Consider the following 20604-nt stretch of genomic DNA (forward strand, 5'->3'; position numbering starts at 1 on the left):
GTAAATGATAAAATAGATGTGTATCTATGTTTTATGCATTCATGACATATCTTTTTCTTAATTTTTTCCATATTTCTAGGCAGTGTGATTCATCTGTAAGTTTTTTCAAATGTAGCAAATCATTAAAAAGTTTTCCAATATATTTGTTGAAAATAATCTGCATATAAGGGGACCCATGCAGTTCAAACTCGTGTTGTTCAAGGGTCAGCTGTGTGTGTGTGTGTGTGAGATTATTTAGTATAGCTGTGCTATTTCATTTTTAATTATACCAATATCATACCATTCTGTGGATAATATAAGTCCAGGGACAAATTTAACAAAATGACTATTTTGTATAAACGACTGCTCATTTTAGTTAGAGTGCACATACAGCAATAGTTTCTAAATTGTATTTTTTTTTTTCCTAAATCTCTACAGACTTACTGTAGTCTCTTTTTTAATGAGTGTCAGAATCAGGGATTTTTTTTTTTTTTTTTTTTTTTTGCGGTACGCGGGCCTCTCACTGTTGTGGCCTCTCCTGTTGCAGAGCACAGGCTCCGGATGCGCAGGCTCAGCGGCCATGGCTTACGGGCCCAGCCGCTCCGCGGCATGTGGGATCTTCCCGGACCGGGGCACGAACCCGTGTCCCCTGCATCGGCAGGCGGACTCCCAAGCACCGCACCACCAGGGAAGCCCAGGGATTATTTTATATAGAAATTAGATTTTAATGAGACCCTTTGATATTGATTTTTTTCCCCCAAATGTAGTTCATATTAGGTAAAGTACTTTAGTTAGGGATAGTTAGTTGCCTCGTGAGGTACATTTTGAAAGCTACGCATCTGATCTCCTTAACGAAAAGTTACATGATATGAGAAGGAAGGTTCATTTTGTATTCTAGTATATATATTATATATTGTACATATTTACATTATAACTTTATATTAAGTATAATATTTAAAGTTATAAAGCCTATTAGTAAAGCTGAGTTTTTCTAGGAAACCATAAGTCTCTTTAATTGCTCTTAGAAATCCTAAAATGTTCTTCTCCTCTAATAAGTCTAGGAATTTAAATACTACCTTAGTTTTGTAAAATGATGTCCTTGATAATCGTCTTAAAGTTTCTCATCAGCCAAGGCTTTGTGTACTAGAATGAACAGAAGTAACCCAGCTGTAAGGGCAAGTATTATTTAGGAAAAAGTTTGACTGTTGCATTAAATTTGGAAATGTATTAATGGCTTATACATTAAGGAGGGGAAATGTATCTTGGAGAATTCTTTTAAGGCAGCAGGTTTTTTTCTTCTTAATTTTGTTAATCCTATTCTGGGCTTGATTGTTTGCTTTTTTTGTTTTAAAATAATAAAGTGATTCTAAGAGAGAAAGATTTTCTGGAGACAGAGATTTGTTGCTAAGGATGTGTTACTAAATTTTGCTGATTTTCCTTTCCAAGGTATCTGATGGCCAAGAGTCTACACCACCGACACCTGCACCCACTTCAGGAATTGTAGGTGCATTAATGGAAGTGATGCAGAAAAGGAGCAAAGCCATTCATTCTTCAGGTATATTTGCATGTGTATATATATATTTAACAAATTTGAATATTTGAAGTTCTGCTTCTCTTTTTATTCTGTGTCACAGTCTTTGCTAGATTTTTCCCTGCTATTGAATAACTTATTGATGTAGGTTCTAGGATACATTTTAGGTTGTTGCAACTGTGACTAGTCTATTTGAAGCTTAATGGATGTCAAGACACCACTGTCATAACCATAAATTGGAAGAACAACTTTAGCAAAATGACAGTTTTGTTTCCTAAACCAGAAATACTAATAGAATGCCTGGCAAACAACTTGTAAACAAGGCTGGAGAGTCCTGAATCTCATTCCTGTGACATTCTTGTGACATAAGAAATTTAGGTTTCCCTGATTTGCAAGAGTTGGGGCTGAGAAAGGAGATAATTTATACTGTTTCTAGGGTTTAGTAAAGAATCCTAAAGTTTTTTGTTTCCTCTTTTTTGTTTTTTCCTAAAAGGTTTATTTGAATAAACTAGTACTTACTTGAGGTTATTAAACATATGCATACCACGACGTAAATGAATATCACTTTTAAAAGAGAGAAAAAATATGGGTTTTGCAGATGTGATGGTTGAGGTTTACTGGAGAGCATGAGGTACTAGAAGCAGATCTTTGTTCTTATTAAATCTATTACTTACTCCCTGTGGTGGACCTCAATTCTCCAATTTGTTACATGGAGAGAATTCATAAATCAGATGATTGATATGAACAGTAAGTAAACTAATATGCAACTAACCAGCAGATTGCCTAGCACATAGTAGGTGTTCAGTAAATGTTATTTTCCTTCTCTTTCTTTCTCCTTAAGGATGTGGGTATCTAAGATCTTTTAGCAACATTTGTTTTTCTTAAATAGGCATTTTTATTTCCATACCGTGTTAAAAAGATAGGATAGGTTAATTCAGTCCACAAATATTTATTGTGGAATAATAATAAAATAAAAAAACAACAAAAATTCCTGCCTTCATGGAGCATGCATTCTAGTGAAAAAGGGAGAGACAATAAATAAAACAAATGAGAAAATATGTCTATTAAATGGTGATATGTACTAAGGACAGAAATTCAGCAGAAAAGGGAAATATAAGGACTAACAGGCCGTGAGAGGGAAGTTCATTTTGAAATAGGATAATGAGGCCTACCTAAGATGTCATTTGAGAAAAGACCAGACGGAGCTCAGGGAGTAAACCATGTAGAAAACAGGAAAGTGTGTACAGCTAGTACAGAGTTCCTGAGGTTGAGGAACAATGCCATCCAAGGTCAGTAGGGCTGGAATAAGAGAGCAAGGGAAAGAGGAATAAGGAGTGTAGTATGAGAGGTGGCAGGGGCCAGGAGTTAGGCTTTGGAAGCCATGAATGTGACGGAAGCCACTGGAAGGTTCTTAGCGGAGGAGTGGCAGTGATCCAAGCTAGAGATGATGCAGGTTTGAATCAGGTTGGTAGCACCTGAGAAGTGGTTGGATACCAGTTATACTTTGAATGTGAAGGTCATTGGGTTTGCTGATGGACTGGAAGTGAGGTTTGGAAAAAAAGGAGTGATGGATAACGCTGAGGTTTTTGAACTGAGCAGCTGAAAGAGTGAAATTTTCATTAACAGAGTGGGAAAGATTCAGGAGTGGCAAGTTTGAAAGATTAGGAATTTGATTCTGTACATATTAAATTTGAGATACTTATTAAAAAATTAAAAGTAGATATTGAGTAGACATTTGGTTGTGAGTCTGGAATTCAGGGGAGAGATGTGAACGGTTAATATAAATTTGCATGTCATTAAGATATACATGGTATTTAAAGTTATGGAACTGGATGAGATCATCCAAAGTGGGTATAAATGGAGAAGAGAAGGTCTAATGAGTTCGCAGCACTGGAGAGTGTGGTATCTTAGAAGTCAGGTGAAGAAGTGTTTGAAGGAGGATGGAGTGATCATCTGGGTCAGGCAGGTATGATGGGTCAGGAAAATGAGAACAGAGAATTGAGCTTGAGCTTTAGCGACGGTAGGTCCTTGGTGACCCGGAAAGAGCGGTGTCAGTGGGTTCAAGGGAGAATCGGAGGTAGAAAAGGAGATTAGGTATTGGGACTGCCTACTCCGTTTCCTTTATGGCTTAGTGCTGATGCGGTTCCCACCTGTCACTGGAATTATAATTGAAATTGGTAGCCAAACAATGTGCTGGTTATATTTTTTACAACTTTTCTTTAAAGACAGTCATTGAAGGGGCCTTTGTTGGATTTGCAATATGTGAGCCTAAAATTCAGAGAGATCAACTCAAATGTGATTTTACACATAAAGAAACACAGGTTGAAACTGGTTACATAGATACTCAGGGACTAGAACCCAAGTCTTCTTAGTCATGTTCTAATCTTCAGCTCACTATCAGATACTCTTTAGATGTATTTTATTGATTCATTTTAAACCATTTTAGTAACTAGATTCCTCCAGGTTTGTGTTTTAGAAGCTGAATAACTAGAGAAGTCCCCTAAGAATTATGAAATGTCATTTTATTTATACATATGTTTTAATTGTTTGTATTAATGATTCTCTTCTAGATGAAGATGAGGATGAAGATGATGAAGAAGATTTTGAGGATGATGATGAATGGGAAGACTGATCTATATATTATATATATATTTTTAAGGTGAAATACTAATAAACACTGCTTTCTGTCTATGGATTCTGTAAAATTATCATGTAAATGTTCTACCAATTTGCTGTATATTTTTGTTGCCTTTTTTGCTTTTTTTTATTAATCTGTGCAATACCTCATTTAATCTGTAAGGGTTTGTCATAATCCTCTGCAAAGCTACTCCCTGTTACTGTGTGCACGTTTACACCAGGATGCTCACTTAATTTGTGAATATTTCCCATTCCATCAACAAGGGAGTTTAAATATTATATGTGAGACTGACAAAAACCTTAATGTAATTTAGTTATAATGCCAGAAGGAAAACACTATTTTCATACCCTACTTTTTCTGTACCTAAATTTTCTTATTAAAATCTAGTATAGCACTACATTCTTTTTTAAGTGATGGCAAACTTTATTTAGCCCCTTCATTTTGAACACATGCCACATGAATGTTGAAGCTGATACATTGCACAGTTCTCTAGACATCACTGCACTGATGCAGTTTCTCAAATTTTAGCAATATGCGCTATGTAAAATCACTACAGAGATGCTAGTCGGGAAAATGAGTAACACACCTCTTACAGCAATATTGCCTGTTACTGTACAGATGTGGTATTTGGAGGCTGGAATCATAAGGAGCCCTTGCATACCTGTGCTTGACTGAAGTTATTTTTGTGCTATAGCAAATGTGGCAGGCTCTTTTAGGCAAAAATTTTAAAAATATTTTTGGTACTATTCTGAAACAAAAGTTGTTGAGGTTTGGGGATCTTAGAGATAATTTCGTTGTACATGAACTGAAGGAGGCTATACATTGTGGTTACTTCCATATTTGGTTAAGTATACTGTAAAAATCAGAACATCATAAAAGTGGTGTGGAATTAAGTATTTTTATTTTGCAGTCTCTATGGATTGAGGTATTCAGAAATACCAGACATAAAAATCTTACCTATTTGGCAAAGGTATACACTGTAATGATGAAACTATTATGCTGTTTTTTTAAAGTGTGATAATTTCTCAAGATTTTTGTCAAATGTCAGGTGAAGGGTTACATTTTTCTTAAAAGATTGGTGGTCCCAGTGTCAAATTTCTTGAAATACAAAACTGAATGACAGATTTAAAAAAAAAAAACAAAAAACAAATAAAACTTTACAACCTGCACATTTGTTATGTATGCTAAATGATACGATGCCTCTCTACAATACACTAGTCTGCCTAAAGGTGGTTGTTTCATATTTATAGCGTTAATTATCATACCTACCTACTTTAAATTTTAGGTAGAAAAATTATCTGATTTACATACAGACACGTATTTTTCTCACATTGAGTCATAACGCAGAATGTAGTTCCAAATGTATTTCATTACTATAGTCACAATATCCAACTAAAATTTAAGCTGTCTATAATTGTACCGACCAAAATCTAGTGTTGGCGTGATCTTGACAGGCTGGACCTGCAAGATGTGGCTTGAATTTTAACCAGTTATCACATAATCTCTAGTGATCATGCATCTAGTTATCATGAGAAATAATTTAAAAGGTTTTGTTGCTGAAAGCAGTAAGTGGTGCAGTAAAACAGTTAAGTTATTCAAAGAATGTTACCTACCTTGCAGGAATAATTTAAGAAACGTGGGAAAGACTCTAGACTTTTTGTTTCTTGCAAAAACAGTGCCCTCTGCTGCTGGAAGCCTTTTTCTGCTTACTCTCATTTTTATTGTGGCTTGAGCTCTGTGGGTCTGGTGTGGATGAGGCTGGACAACTACTAACCAGTAAAATTAGAAATTTGTGCAAATGGTAAATAGAACATTGTAATTATTTTAAGTAATAATAAACGTGTTCCTTTCTTTTGTTTTAGACATTATACAGAATTTTTAAAATATCTTAGAAATATCTTTAAAGTAATGCCAATTTAAGATCTCTGTTACCTTTGGGGCAAGGAATTCAGGGTTTCCCTGCTGACTTTGTTATGATAAAGGTTTATCAGGAGCTGCTCTGAGCAGAGGGTATCAATTCTTTGAATTGGAAACACAATTTGAAACACGTCAGGTGGGTATAAAATTTGCCAGTGATAATCGAGTGTATTCTTCCTTCTTAAAGGAAAAGTAAAAGACTTTGTTGTTGTTGTTTGTTGTTGTTGCACAAAGTCTGAGTCGCTATTGGTTGAAACACAGCAGCTGTGGAGCTCCGTCCAGCCACGAAGACTAAATCCACTTTAGACGTAAAGGTTGCATGTTTCAGTCCCCCACTGCCTTGCGTCGTGGACAGCACTACACCTGTGCACTGCCTGAGAGCCTCCCACGTGCGCTCCAGCTAAATGATTGTCTGACAGCCTTCGCCTTTAACAAACTAGCATGAGGCTTTTTATATCAATGCTACGTGATAGACAGTTTCAGCTAGCCACATGCTGTATGTATGAGATTCATAAAGACTCTCAATCATTCACTTCCATTTATCAACCGAAATTTTGTTTAGTATGTGAAATATTTTTTTGAAATGTATAGTGAATAGGATGTTGCACTGGTGGCAATTCATCATGGAGCATAATAAAATTAATTTGACCCAAATAGTATAAAATAGTGTGTTTCTTATTTGTTTATTGTCAAGAGATTAAAATGGGTAAAAAATCTTAAACTGTATAGTAACGGGTTCATAGCAGTGAACGATAAGGTTTGAAACTTTTAGCCGGCTGCATGCCCTGAGAGTTGGAGCGCGCCATTAAATAAACATGGTGAGCAAAAGAATGTTACACCCTGTTCTGGGAAACGTGACGGCTGCTCAGCTGTTACCCTGAGAGCCACTGCTGTGGTACACAGAGCATTCACATTGCAAGGTCAAACCAGAACTCTCACACACCGAGAGTGTTGCAGTTTCCTAAATCAGAGTGATAGTGGAGTGTACTGGTAGTTGCAGTAGAAACCAAGTATAAAGTTCATGTGGGACTTAAATAGCTTTTAATAAATGGTATCAAAGATGGTGCTTCCTTTTAAATAGGAAATTCAGTTTTTGATAAATAGAATTTTCTGTTCTGCTGGCCCTGGCACAAGTGGGTGTCTGAAGATTAAACTGAGTTACGGAATCCAGCATGTAGGATGCTACAAAATGCCTTCTAAGAGCATGAGTCAGATTTAAATATTTCCATGATGATATGTCCTATTACAAATTTTGTTTCTTAAAAATTTTTTTAAAGAGGGAAGTGCCTCAGAATTGCTCTTGTCGCATTGTATTAATCTAATCAGTGAAGAAATTCCTGAAACAACTTACTCTGCTTTAGAAATGGAGTTCTTAAAGGACAGCTGTAGAGATAAGGCCTATTTATAGTACAGTAGAAAATTACTTATGGAAAAGTTGAGAAATTTTATTTTGCACACCTATCTTATTGACATTGTCACATCATACCTCCAAAACACAGCATACTCTGTAATCACTTGTTCTTTTATTCATAGATTGTTTTCTTTTAACTTTGCTTTTAGTGAAGCCCCTGGAAAGAAGTAATAACTTGGCTGTTATGAATATGATGGGGAACTTACTTTGCAGTTAATACTAAGACTGCCTTTACTTCTATATGTGATACATGGTATCCTCCCTTGCCATGAGGGAACCCATTGCAAATTTTGGCTTTATAACAAAATCTAGATAAATCAACCATAGCTTAAAAAAACATTTTTTAATATATACCAATGGCCATACTAACTATTGATACACATATAGTATTACTTTTTACACAAGTCCAGTGTAAATCTAAACTGGTCATGTGTACCACCATCACGATTGACAAGTCAAGATATGAATAACAATTATTTTGAGTAAAATCTAACAGAAGCTAATGGGTGGTTTCTGGCTTAGATGTTTTGTGTATTGGGGAATTTGTAAATTCGAAGTAGCCCCTTAATTTTTTAACCAAAAAAATTTAGGGATTTAAAAAATTTTTTTATTTAAGAAGAAGTACAGTTTTAGCAAATATCAGATTGCGTTATGGAACTTGAATTTCCAAGTGTCATGTTGGCATTTTCTGCCTTGAATTGGTTGGCGTGTCCTGACCTAAATTCAGTTTTATCTTAGTTATTGCTAGATATGTGAGGATTTTCATCAAGGCCTAAAGTCTATGAATTTTTAAGCATCAATATCACCTTATTTAAACAACTGTTTATTAAAATTAAATATGTGTTGGGTATTGTAAAATATAACAGTTCAGTCAGCTTCCCTCCCTCCTGAAATCTAAAATATTTAACTTCACGATTGAAAGACAGTTGGAGACAATCGAGTTATATCAAGCCTATTCTCCTTTCCTGGATGAGAGCGTATCCAGGGTAGTTGAGGGGCTTGCCTGAAGCCCATTAGAAAGCTAGGTACTAGAAGCGAGATCTGACTACTAGGTCAGTTGCTCTTTTCCATTTATTACCATAATACTGTTTGATCCTTGTTTTCTCTGTTTTCCTTAAGTTGTGGATAAATTGCAGATTTACTTTGTTTCTGAAAGATACATGGCTACAAATTTCACCCTCACGTGTCAGCTGGGTGTTGATAGAAGCCTGCAGCATCCTGTTGTCATCTGCCTGGGAAAGCTGGCTTACCTTGAGGAGCCAGCCTCTGACTCTAAAGCCTGTGATAGTATTCTGACTCAGTGATGGCGCTCACCCTACATTGTCCAGGCATTCAGTCATCACAGGACACTCCTGTCATTTAGTACTGGGTAGAAATGAAATTGAGCTTTTTATTCTACATCCACATTATTTTCATTCGTTTCTTATAGATGTAAATGGGCATTGCCTTTATATAAACATACGTATTTTGTAAACCCTTACAGTCAATGGCCTCGCAGAAAATTACTTTGAGAATGTATTAATCCTTCTGTATAATTTCCAATCAATAGCTGTACTGTCAGTTTAAAGACCAGGAGTTCTTCCAAGGAGTACAAGGGCAAACTGAACACTTTAAACCCAATCTCCTGGTTTTCTTATTAGTGAGACAGGGGAGATTCTAATTTGGTTGCATGTACTTCACTCTTATTGTAAAAGAGGCAGGAAAATAAAACATTTAGTATTTGTGGTGTTGAAAGAAACAAGTGAAAGGAAAAGGCATTATGTCCAGTTAACTGTAGGGGAACAAATCATCAAAGCTGTTCATAATATCTCAGTTCTGTAGTTGTCTGTAAGACAATTCTGGTTCTTAAATCAGCTTCTGGGCCTAAAAAGAAACAACCTTTCCTTTTTCTTCTCTTTGTTTTTTTTTTTTTTTTAACTAGAGTGGGAGTCTAAGGAGGCAGAGAATAGAAAGGAGAATTTCTGTCTGCAACCAGATTTTTGTTTTAAGATTGGTATTGGGAAAACACTCAGCAAGTAAAATTAAGAAGTATATTCAAATCTCCATTTTGAAGGATGATAACTAGTTAGGGAGAAGCTGATGAAATATTTAGCATATTTGGGTTTTGTTTATTGAGCAAGGATGTAAATGTAGAAAGGCCAACATCGTAGTTATATATTCAGTTAAAGTTCAATCCATACTAGCCCATTCAAATGGAAATTTTTAAAATTTTTTTCTTTTTTTTTTAAGACTCCTGTGAACTTTGCTATGGATATTTGCTGAAGGTTGTGATGTAGTTAACATTAATAGTTAAGTGATTATGAGAGTCGAGACTTCCCTGGCGGTCCAGTGGTTAAGACTTCGCCTTCCAAGGCAGGGGGGTGCAGGTTCTATCCCTGGTCGGGGAGCTAAGATCCCACATGCCTCATGGCCAAAAAAGCCAAAACATAAAACCAGAAGCAGTATTGTAACAAATTCATTAAGGACTTTAAAAATGGTCCATATCAGAAAAATCTTTAAAAAAATAAAATCAACTTAAAAAAATAATTATTAGAGTCTAACTTAATAAGCATAGTCCTAGAATTGCAACCACTTTCCAAGCCACCTGTAAATGGATTCTCTTCTGTAAGTGGTCTTGCTTTGTTCATGCATGAATGCCTCTGGCCCCTATGGAACATGTTTATAAGGACCTGATGCCTCAAGATGTTTAGAAAGTTCAAGTAGATTCTGAGCCCAATGAATGCTTTAGATCTGTACCAGTGCCCCACGGTTTTACAGCCAACATGTCTGGGACAGCCTGATAAGGTTTATGCCAGTTAGACCACGAGCAAAGAGAAATTCTACACACAACCTGAGCCCTTTCAGCATCCTTCTTTTTACTTTCCATTTTCATCACTTTGTTTTCCAGAACGGAGAACAACAGAAAAACTGGTTTGATGGGGAACGCTACAGTCAGCTCTCTGTTCCCGCAGGTGTCGCATCCTCTAAAGACAAAGGGCCAACTCTATTCCCTGTACTACTACATTTTATTTTATTTTATTATTTTATTTTACTTTACTTTTATTTTATTATTTTATTTATTTATTTTTATTTTAAATTTTTTGCCTCACCGTGCAGCTTGCGGGATTTTATTTCCCCAACCAGCAATTGAACCCAGGCCCTCGGCAGAGAGACCGCAGAGTCCTAACCACTGGACTGCCACTTTATATAAGGGACTCGAGCAGTCTCGGATTTTGGTATCCATGGGGTTCATCCTCTGTGTATACTGAGGGACCGCTGTATATTTTTCATATATGTTTCTTCATTTCCCAGCTAGCTAAATCTGAAACCAATCATTACGTTGGCTATTCCAATAGCCTGCGTGGGAGAAGATGGATAGGGAGAAACATTATGCATTTGAGTTCAGTTGTAATTCTGTAAAGCTCACACCTCAAGTGGGATTTGGTGGTTGTTGGAAAAGATAGGATACTTGTAGGAAAAAAATGTGGTTGTAATCTTTCCACTGCATGGCTGGTTAACACTTAGATGTAGCACTGTTTTCATATCTTGGTCTCAGTTACGGTAAATGGTAAATTATAATTGCACTAGTGACCCCACATATGAACTGTCCGACATTATAATAAAACTTTGGAGTATCTTTCAACACATGAAAACCATTGCTGTGTCTTTATGTTGATAAGATTTTCCACAAAACTGAGGATGGGGATGGGTGTTGTAAAAACTGTTAACGTTTTTGGAGAATCTTGCCCCCAAAGCCTTCAAATACACAAGTTTCTTAAATATTAATAGGAACCGGTGAATCAAGCAAGAAGAAACAGAAACATAAGGAAATGTTCTCCTGGATCATGTTCCCAAGTTGTCACAAATTCCCAGACATTGTATTTTCAGAGCTACTAGGTAAATGCATTTGAATGCAAGTGTTATCCTAATGCCCTATCCTAAACCAAACTATTTTAAATGATTATTGTTACTGTAAGTTGGAAGTAGGCTTCTGAATAAAACAAATCTCTCATTCCATGTATTAATATATCTACATCAGGGTAATAGAGGAAATTCATGTGACCACGTAATTCTAAGACCCATTGAGAAATCAGGCTCCCCTCTCAACCCCGCCTGCCAGCTCCCTAGCAGGTTTTTGTAGTTTACTCAATCACCTTCACACTATCAGGAATAGAAGGTGTGCTCATGACTGATTATGAAAGAATGGCAAAAAGGCACACGGTGAAGAAGAAAGGAGGGCTGGAAAAAACTTGACACTAGATGTTGGAGATACACTTGTGTGGGTTCCTCTAGCAGGTCACTGGGGAACCACTTGACGTTATTTAAGAAATTTTCTTTGTGTTAGTGTGTATGAACAGGAACATTTATGTATTTTGATGTATAGAAAAGGTATTTATGGAACCATCCTGGCCTGTGGAAATTACTAACTTGCCCAGGTATAAGTAGGAGGAGTTAGTGCACTGTTTCTCAGCTGACTCCATTTAGATTGAGAAATAGCATTTTAGCCATAGGTCATGTTTCTTAGGAAGTTCACAGGACTGCACTCAGCATCTAATGAGAAAATGTGGGGAAAACAGAAAAAGATAGGGAAAAGATTTCTATTGGTATGTGTTACCCACAAGATTGGCAATGAGCTTAGTGGTGAAAACTTAGGCTACTTTAAAGATCTGGTGACTCCAGGCTGTTTTCTGTAGGAGTGTTAACATCAAATTGCCATAAGATTTATCTCTAAATATGGCAAGAGTTTGAAGCACTGATGTAAAATAGGAAATACATCTCAAGCTTTGTCAATGCTATGTCAGCATCTCTCCATGGCTCTTTGTTCTCTTATAATTGGGAAAAACGACCAACCATTAGACATGGAATTTTGGACATGCACAAATCTCGATACCCTACACACTCTTCAGTGAAATGCAGGCCCAGGCAACATTTAGACTGTCATCTATTTCTTCTGGAATAACTGGCCTGAATAAATGTGCACCTTGACGACGGTATTAATTGACTCAAGAGATCTATCTGTTCTGACAAGTCTTCTGGAGGAACAAAAATAATGCCATGTAAAGTTCAAAATACAGAAAACTTTTCCCCAAGTTGTTTGGTTTCCCTACCTGAATTCCCAATGGCATTTTTTTCACAGCATCTCCCCCAGAGATAGAAACTACTACACATTGTTGAATAGGGAACTGGAAGAAACAACAGGTTTCGGAAAATTATGGTGGCTACTTCCCAGTCTTCAGTTACTGCTTCTCTTGAAAGCATTGTCCCCTTAAATCATCCTCCAGCTTTACTCTTTCTCTGACTATTAAAGCAATAACCTCCGTTCTGCTTACCTCTCCTAGAAATTATCCAATACAATGTTTTTGGTTGTTTATGGTTTATCCCCTCCTACATCTCTCCCCCATGACAGAAGTTCACAGTAATTGTAACCAAGAGAGCTAGGGGGTATAAAATGCACAGAAGAGGATTTGGTTTCGCATGTGTGGGTTCTTGAGACTTGTGAGTTGATATTGGGATTTGGGCAGCACAGTGAAAATTCACTGGATTTCTTGTATAAGTTATGTCAAGAACACCTTCAAATAGGGACTTCCCTGGTAGTCCAGTGGTTAAGACTCCATGCTTCCACTGCAGGGGGCGTGGGACTAGGGTCCCGCATGTCGCACGGCGCAGCCAAAACGGAAAAAAAAAAAAAAGAACACCTCCAGATATTGGTTCTGCTTTGTACAGGGAGTACATTACCTGCCCATACAAGTGTTTTTCTGATAAACACTGTCCCCAGAGGGCACAGTCAACACCTGCCCACTTAGTGTGCAATTCCCAGTGTAGACTGCTCTCTAACTTCCACAGGGAGGCATCCCCTGGCCCTGTCTCCTTTCTGCAGGGGATACTGTAATGTGGGCAATGAGCTAGTTCAGACCAAGCCACTTTTTGATGATAATGATGATGCCATTTAAAGGGGCTTCCAGAAGCCCCTTGGCTGTGCTTATTCCACTCCCGGACCTTTCATAACAGATGTTTTTCCTTTGAGAAAAGTCATGTTTAAAAGGACCCATCATAACACTAACCACTATTTATTGGACCACTTATTAAGTGTTGGGCATTACATGAAATGTTTTACAGGAGGAATTTATGATCCCAATTTTTCAGCCAAGGCAAATGAAACAAACAATTTGCACCAAGTTAAATAGTAATGGCAGAGCTGAGCATCAGACTTAGGTCTGTCTTAATACAAAGGATGAACCCTCGACCACTACAGTTTCCGGCCTCTCAGGTGCATCAAGACACCAGCCATGATCTGGATAAAAAATAAAAAATATTACTCCAATATCTTTACTTCAAATGTAGAAGGCTTGGGATTGTTCTGCTTTTGCACATGTGAAGACCCAAAGGGAAATGCTGTCATTCTCTGTTTTCTAAAAAAAAAAAAAAAAAAAAAAAAAAAAGCAGGAAGGAAAATATGTTAAAATCATGCAGCCAAACCAACAGCCACCAAAGCAAGCCAAGGCAAGTTTTGAGATTGGTACAGCCTCAGATTTTTGGAGTATTCAGTAAATAGAATCTTTCATAATTTTTTTGTTTGCTCCTCCCCAATCCCCATTCCTTGTTCCATCACCATTAAAATATTTTTTCCATTTAAATATTAGATTAGGTAACTGGCATGTTTGAGTAATCCCAAATGCTTAATAAATGATTACACAAGAATTTATTTGGAATTACCTCAGAATCTTCTCTCTGAATTTCAAGTAATCTCTGTCAGTGTGTCTCTTTCCGTAAGCATTTTTCATTGATTTCATATTTTTTATCACCCCAATGGTGACTTCTAACTTGTGAATATCATGGGTGGAGAAGAAGCTGGATTTGTTTTGCCTTTTTTTTTTTTTTTTTGCTTCTGTTAAAAATAATTTGCATTTCTTTAAAAACAAATTTATTAATGACAGCTTCTGGGGTAAAAGCAGAGTTACCATCCCAACAAGTTCTGACAGATCAAGATTCTTGTTAACCTTCTTAAGAGCGTCGTGGAGAAGAATCACCCAAACTTCCTGGCAGCATTTAGAGAAAAATAAATAAGCACATTGGTGAGTATGATCTTGCTCCTCTGACTGTGATATTTTCAGCTTTCTTCTGGTCTCCTGCATAGTCTGCAACTATGAGGCAACAGTTGAGGGCAAATTTCACATTGTGGCTTGAGACTGACTTTAGATCATTTTTTTGTGTGTTTATGTAACGATGATTACTCAGATGGATCAGCTGAGATTTCATTCAGGAAGACAGAGAATTTAGCTGTGGGTACTAGTGACAACAGTATTTCGATCAGAGAGGAGATGGCTAGACTTCAAATCCATGCTTAATTTTTAAAACTTCTAAATGTATAGCCCCACAAAAATCGTGTTGCTAAGAACCTGCTGAACTTGTCATAAAGACTCGATGGCTAATTACACAAAGTTTCAATATGGAACAAGTTATTAGTCATCTGAAAATTAGTGCAAAGTAGCCAATGTACAAATAGTATATCAGAGTAAAGACTGCTTCAGCATGCAAATTTGTCTAATGAATTCAAGAGTTAGGGGTTTGAGGATTATACTAATTTGACCTCAGGATGTAGAGAACAGGACTTCCACTTGCCAGTTGTCAGTCCTTGGCTTACCCGAACACTCTCCCGACTGTGGCTTGCACAGCCGCTCATGAATACATCCTGACCATGGCCCCAGATCACATGGGAGAAGGGGTGGAGTGAGGCTTTGAGAGAGGAGGGCCAGCAAGAGTGGATGCAGATATTCTTAGAGCTCTGGCCCTGCAATGCACACAGAGGGAGTGCCTACCACGGGCCGCTCCCTAGTGATGCGCTCCTTGGAGCCCCTTAGCCTCCACATGTAGGTCCTGCCCTGTCACAGACCCTGGGACCAATCTCGCCTCTAGACTTGGCTTCTCAACCATGATTGTTTTTGGTCCCACATCACCCTTTGGCCACCCTGGGAGGGATGGCGAGAAGATACTGTCATCTGTCTCTTCATTGTTGCCGAGCAGCTAATCATCTCCATCTATTCAGATATATGCATTGAGTGCTTGCTGATAAAGCCCCGGATCTCCAGGATATAGAATCCAGTAGGATAGTAGGAAGATTAAGACATCTACACAGATAGTATATAATGCAAGGTAAAATGTATTGCGAGATAGTGGAATACAGAATATAACAGGAGCAGGTGTTGGAGGAAAAAGATGAGTTCAGCCTTAAATATGTTGTGTCTGAGGTGCCTGTTCTTTTGAATGTACGGGTTTAGAATCACAAGGGTGGTATTTGTGCTGGAAGTAAGGATTTGGGCATCACGTGGTACGAGTGGAATTTAAAGATAGGAGTTTGGTTAAGGTCACCCAGGGAGAGTGTGGAAGAGAATAGAGTCTCCTTTGAAAGGCACCCTGTTCCCCATCTCCTTGGTTCAATCAGCTACTCATCTTTCAAGGTCTCTTGAAGAATGAGTAGGCGCTCCCCCGAGGTAAAGAGTGGGAGGGGAATTCCAGGAGGTAGGATGGTATGTGAAAGGTATGTGTCAAGAGGCAGCATCACTGGTTCAGTGCACTGCACGGTGCTAGTATGGCTTAAGCACAGGGCACGTGAGGACAGATGAGGACGAAAGATCAGCAGGGCCATGTTTGCCAGGCCAAGGGATTTGAAGATGATTCTGCAGAATATGGGTTACCACGGAAGAATTTCAAGCAGGTGACTGATGTCAACAGAATTGCATCTTGGAAAAGTCTCACTCTGGCATGTGGAGGACCAATGTGGGGTGAGGGAGAATGGAGACAGAGAAACCAGTTAGGAAGCCACTGGTTAGGAACCAGTTAGGAAGAAACCAGTTCAGACGCAACAGTCCGGATAACAGATTGTGAGTGACCCAACAAAGGTTTTTGTGGTGATCAAGGAGAGGATATGCCATTTTCAAGGGGAGTAATTCTATTCACAGCCATAACCTTAGGGAGGCTCCTGTTAAATAAAAGCATCTTTTGATCTGCACCACTCTGACCAGTTTGGATATGCAAAGGTAAACTGGAGCTGCCCTTCGCCAGGGGTTGGAGAGAGTTGAATTTGCTGTGCAAAACAAAATGAAGAGAATCTGGAATTCCCAGGAGTGATTTAGGAGGATAGTAATGAGGGTGAATCATGAGAGAAGAGGAAAGTGTAATAAACTAACAAGAAAATACAGACTATTATGTGGGATGAAATAGCCAGTGGGGGAAAAAAAATCTCTGATGGGGAATTAGCCCCTCTGATATTGTTATAACATCTCATGTTTGATATGAACTCATTTGTGTTGCTGTAATATCAACCTTACATTTATCTCCCAAATTTTCATGTAATGTTGAGCCTGTGGAAACCAAGAAAGAGGGCTGATTGCCACAGGTCCATTTCCATGTGGTTTGAAATAGGGCCATTAAACCATAGGTTTGCTAGATGCATGCTTGGTGCGTGGAGCCAGAGACAACGAAGGGCAGATAAACCTCCGGCCCCCAGCCCCTTCATCCCAGAAATTCTCAGAAATCTTGCAGAAGACTTTGGACAGTCACAGAGGTGGACTGAGGTTTCCGGTTAACTTTCTCTAGACTGTATAGATACATGTATATGCACATATACATATACATGTATATGCACATATATAGATACATGTATATGCACATGTATATGCACATATATGTCATATATTTGACATGAGGAAAAATATGTATATAATATATAAATGTATTTACAGAGAAATATATATAACATTTTTTCTCACATAAAGTAAAAATGATAATGTATGTATATATTTGTATATGTGACAATCTAATCTAATCTAATCTAATCTAATCTAATGACATACCAGGAAGATGTGCCTTTTTAATTTTGAGATTTGTGGACCGGCTGACTCTGCAAGAGAGCAGCATACCCATTATTTGAAGCATCGCACTACATTCTTCATTGCAGCGGTAGAGTCGCCCCACTCTACCCCTACAGTCTAGTTGCCATCTCTACGGCTCCCATGGACTTGCTCCCACCGAGATCACCGGATCAAGTGAACCCTGTCAAGCTCCAGAACTCACTGAGGCATCTTATGCTGCCGACTGGCCCTTCCTTAGCGCAACTCTCTGCTTTGCCACCTGACTCTCGTCTGGTTTCTCTCTGGACATACTCAGCCTCTGCCCTTCTCCACGGTCTCCCTGAGTGATCTCGTCCAAACCCCCATCTTTAAATGCTACTCATATACAACCCCCAAATCCTCACTTCCGGCCCAAATCCCACCCCATGATTCTAGACCCCTACTTTCAAATGGTCAGCACCTCAGACACGATACTATTCAAAACTGAGCTCATCTTCTTCCTCCAACCCTGCTCCTGCTGTATGCCATTGTCCCGTTTCGTGGCACCACGACCCACCCAGATGGCCCAGCCAGGATCGTATCAACCTAGACTTCTCTCTTTTGTTGCCTCCTGCTCCCTACGTCTAACCAGTAACTAAATTCTGTGGAGCGTGCACTTTCTCAGTCTCTGCTCTACCTGTTCTGACCTCTTCATACCTACACAGTGGTCAGTTCGTCTGCATTACTTTGTTTCTGGATCATTGCAATGGTCTCCTAACTGGTCTTCCTGTCACCAGCCTGGGCTTCACTGAGCCCAGCCTTCTCTCAGTTACGCAAGCCATATTTTTGTAAAGCTGTATAAACATCATGTCACTCCTCCTCCTGAAATCCTCTGTTTTCTCCATGACTCTCATAATGAATCCACATTCCTTAGCCTTTTGTGACTCTCAGCCCCTCCCAGGCTTTTTATTCAGACATAGAAAATTGAATGGACTTTTTGAAATGCGTTTTACCAACACATGCCTCTGTGGTTCAGACAGGCATATAATTTGACAGAGAGGGAACTGGTAAACACGACAATTTGGTTGAAACCTAATTTCCAGTTTTGGTATACCGCAATGATGATGTACTCGCAACTCTTGTCTAACTGGGAGATGGCTTCTTAGCTGTGATTTTTCAGTCAATCATTTCTTCTAAGGGCTTTTTGGAAAAGTTAAAAGTTAGAATAACTCAAAAAGATAAGTTGGAACAGACTAAATTCCAACATCAGCGGTCTAATTAGAATAACCTGAATATCCAAGTTATTGAAATGGCTTAAATAAAATATGGTAGGCTACGTAATGGTATGTGTGTTATTTTCTCCCTTTTGTAGAAAAAAGGTTATATGTGTGTTTAAATATGCATTAAGAAGGATCTGAAAGGATATACACTACAAGGTTATCAGTAGTTCTGTGTGGGTGAGATTTGGGGGATTCTTTATGTTTTTTGCCTTATCTGTATATTCTAGTTTTTCTTAATGATCACATACTATTTTTGTAAAAAGAAAAGACCATACTGAAACTACATATTAGTACTATTCTTAATCCACCAAAATTATCAATACCAGAAAAAAACCTAAAATATTAAACCTGCCAAATTCTTGTTTTTATAGAATTACATTAACCCTATGATTTTCTACCATTTTCTATAATACCCCGTTTTCTCAAACTTAAATGTCTCTCTTCATTCATCAACCCTACTATTTGATTCCTTTTTAAGCCTGGCATCTTCTCTATTCTTTAAAAATCCAAAACAAGTGTCACCTCCCCTGAGAAGCTTCTCTTGACCCCTTATCTGCTTTTGGTCAAGGGTCTGTGTTAAACTGAGGCTCTCAAGTCAAATGCATTCAACATTTGTTTTTGTCCAGTCTTCAGACTAAGGAGAGTTTTAACATGTTTTAATAGCTGGAAAAAAATCAAAGAAGAAAATTAACAACACGTGAAAATTATATGGAATTTAAATTTTAGTGTCCATAAAGAAAGTTGTATTAGAACACCAACACACTCATTCACTTACCTATTGTCTGTGGCTGTTTTCACCCTACAACGGCAGAGCTGAATAGCTGTGACAAAAACCAAATGGCCCACAAAGTCTAAAATATTTAAATATTTTATATGCTATTTTAAATATCTCTGGCTCTTTAGAGAAAAAGTATGCTAAGCCCAGCTTGAGGTGGTCAGGCTTCCTCAGTGCTCATATAGGACCCTACACCAGCCTCTAGCTCAGTTCTTACTGCGCATTCTGGAAGGAATGAGGATCCTCACTGCTTGGCATTGGAGGACACTTTCTAATTCAACTTGGGTCTCCCCAGCATCGACGAGAGTGCCTCATCCACGGGAGGCACCTGATACACAGACACACGATGCATGAAAGAATGGTGTCAGCTCCTTCTCCTAGACTGTAAGTGACACGAGGCCAGGCATCTTACCTCCTTCATTCACTGTGTATCCTCAGCATCCGGGAGTATCTGGAACATGGTAGGCACTCGGAAAATAGTTGTGGAAGTTGGGTGCGTCCGTATTGGTACCATATTTCTGAGTTTTGTAATTCTTACCTCAGTTCTTTGTCTTTTACATCCGCTATTTGACGACTGATGGAGACAAAACCCCCCACCTTCCAAACCTCAGAGAAACAAAGAAAAGACAGTGTGAGCTTGTCTGGAAATGAAGTAGTTAAGAGGTCTTTTCAAGAATGTATCGATTTACCCCAGTCTTCGGTGCCTCTCAATACTGGCCACTGCAGTCTGTTATCACCTCTTCCCTCTCACTCACTTGGAGCAACGACATCAGGGCAGGTATTAAATCACTGAGTTATTGAATACCTGTGGCAGCAGGGCTCAAGAAGCAGGGGGAGACTCGGCATCCTCGCCCTGTTTCAATCAGGATGAGGTGGACTTTAAGACATTAATGTGCAGCTATAAATCATGGTCTAAACACTTCATCTGGTCTTGGACGGCCTCTCTCCCAGTGAGCCGAACGCTCTTTAGAGATGATGAACTAACCGGTCTTCATACCAGCTCTGTGAGTTTGCAGGAAGGATGAACTAAGGATCCCTGTTCTGTGCTGAGGAGTCATGACACCTTGCCTGTTTAGTGCTGTATTCTGAAGTCACATTCTAGAAATGCTTTTCCTGAATGAAAAACGTGCCTACTTAGTGCCTGCCCATATCACACGTGTCTCATTAGGGGCTTTATCATATTTTGTTTTGTGGGTTAACTGTGAAGCTATCTTTATTTCCATTTTGTGAAGTGCCTCGGAAGTGCACGCTGCTCTCTCCCGAAGCC

General features: G+C 38.5%; 1 protein-coding gene and 1 long non-coding RNA gene across 2 annotated transcripts in view; one reads left to right on the top strand and one right to left on the bottom strand.

Moving 5' to 3' along the window:
* WASL (WASP like actin nucleation promoting factor) overlaps window positions 1-5317 on the top strand; it is a 65331-nt gene extending 60014 nt beyond the window's left edge. The window contains 2 exon segments of the mRNA XM_028489796.2: window positions 1426-1534; window positions 4081-5317. Coding sequence (XP_028345597.2) covers window positions 1426-1534; window positions 4081-4142 — 171 coding nt within the window. The 3' untranslated portion in view covers window positions 4143-5317.
* Window positions 5318-9371: 4054 nt separating this feature from the next.
* On the bottom strand, window positions 9372-17195 carry LOC129392127 (uncharacterized). The gene is made up of 2 exons (XR_008617337.1): window positions 14170-17195; window positions 9372-13865 (listed from the first exon to the last, which is right to left on the bottom strand). It is a non-coding gene; the product is annotated as an uncharacterized lncRNA (long non-coding RNA).
* Between the last annotated feature and the right edge of the window lie 3409 nt (window positions 17196-20604).

This window comes from Physeter macrocephalus, chromosome 5 (assembly GCF_002837175.3).
Source record: "Physeter macrocephalus isolate SW-GA chromosome 5, ASM283717v5, whole genome shotgun sequence".
Lineage (NCBI taxonomy): Eukaryota > Metazoa > Chordata > Mammalia > Artiodactyla > Physeteridae > Physeter > Physeter macrocephalus.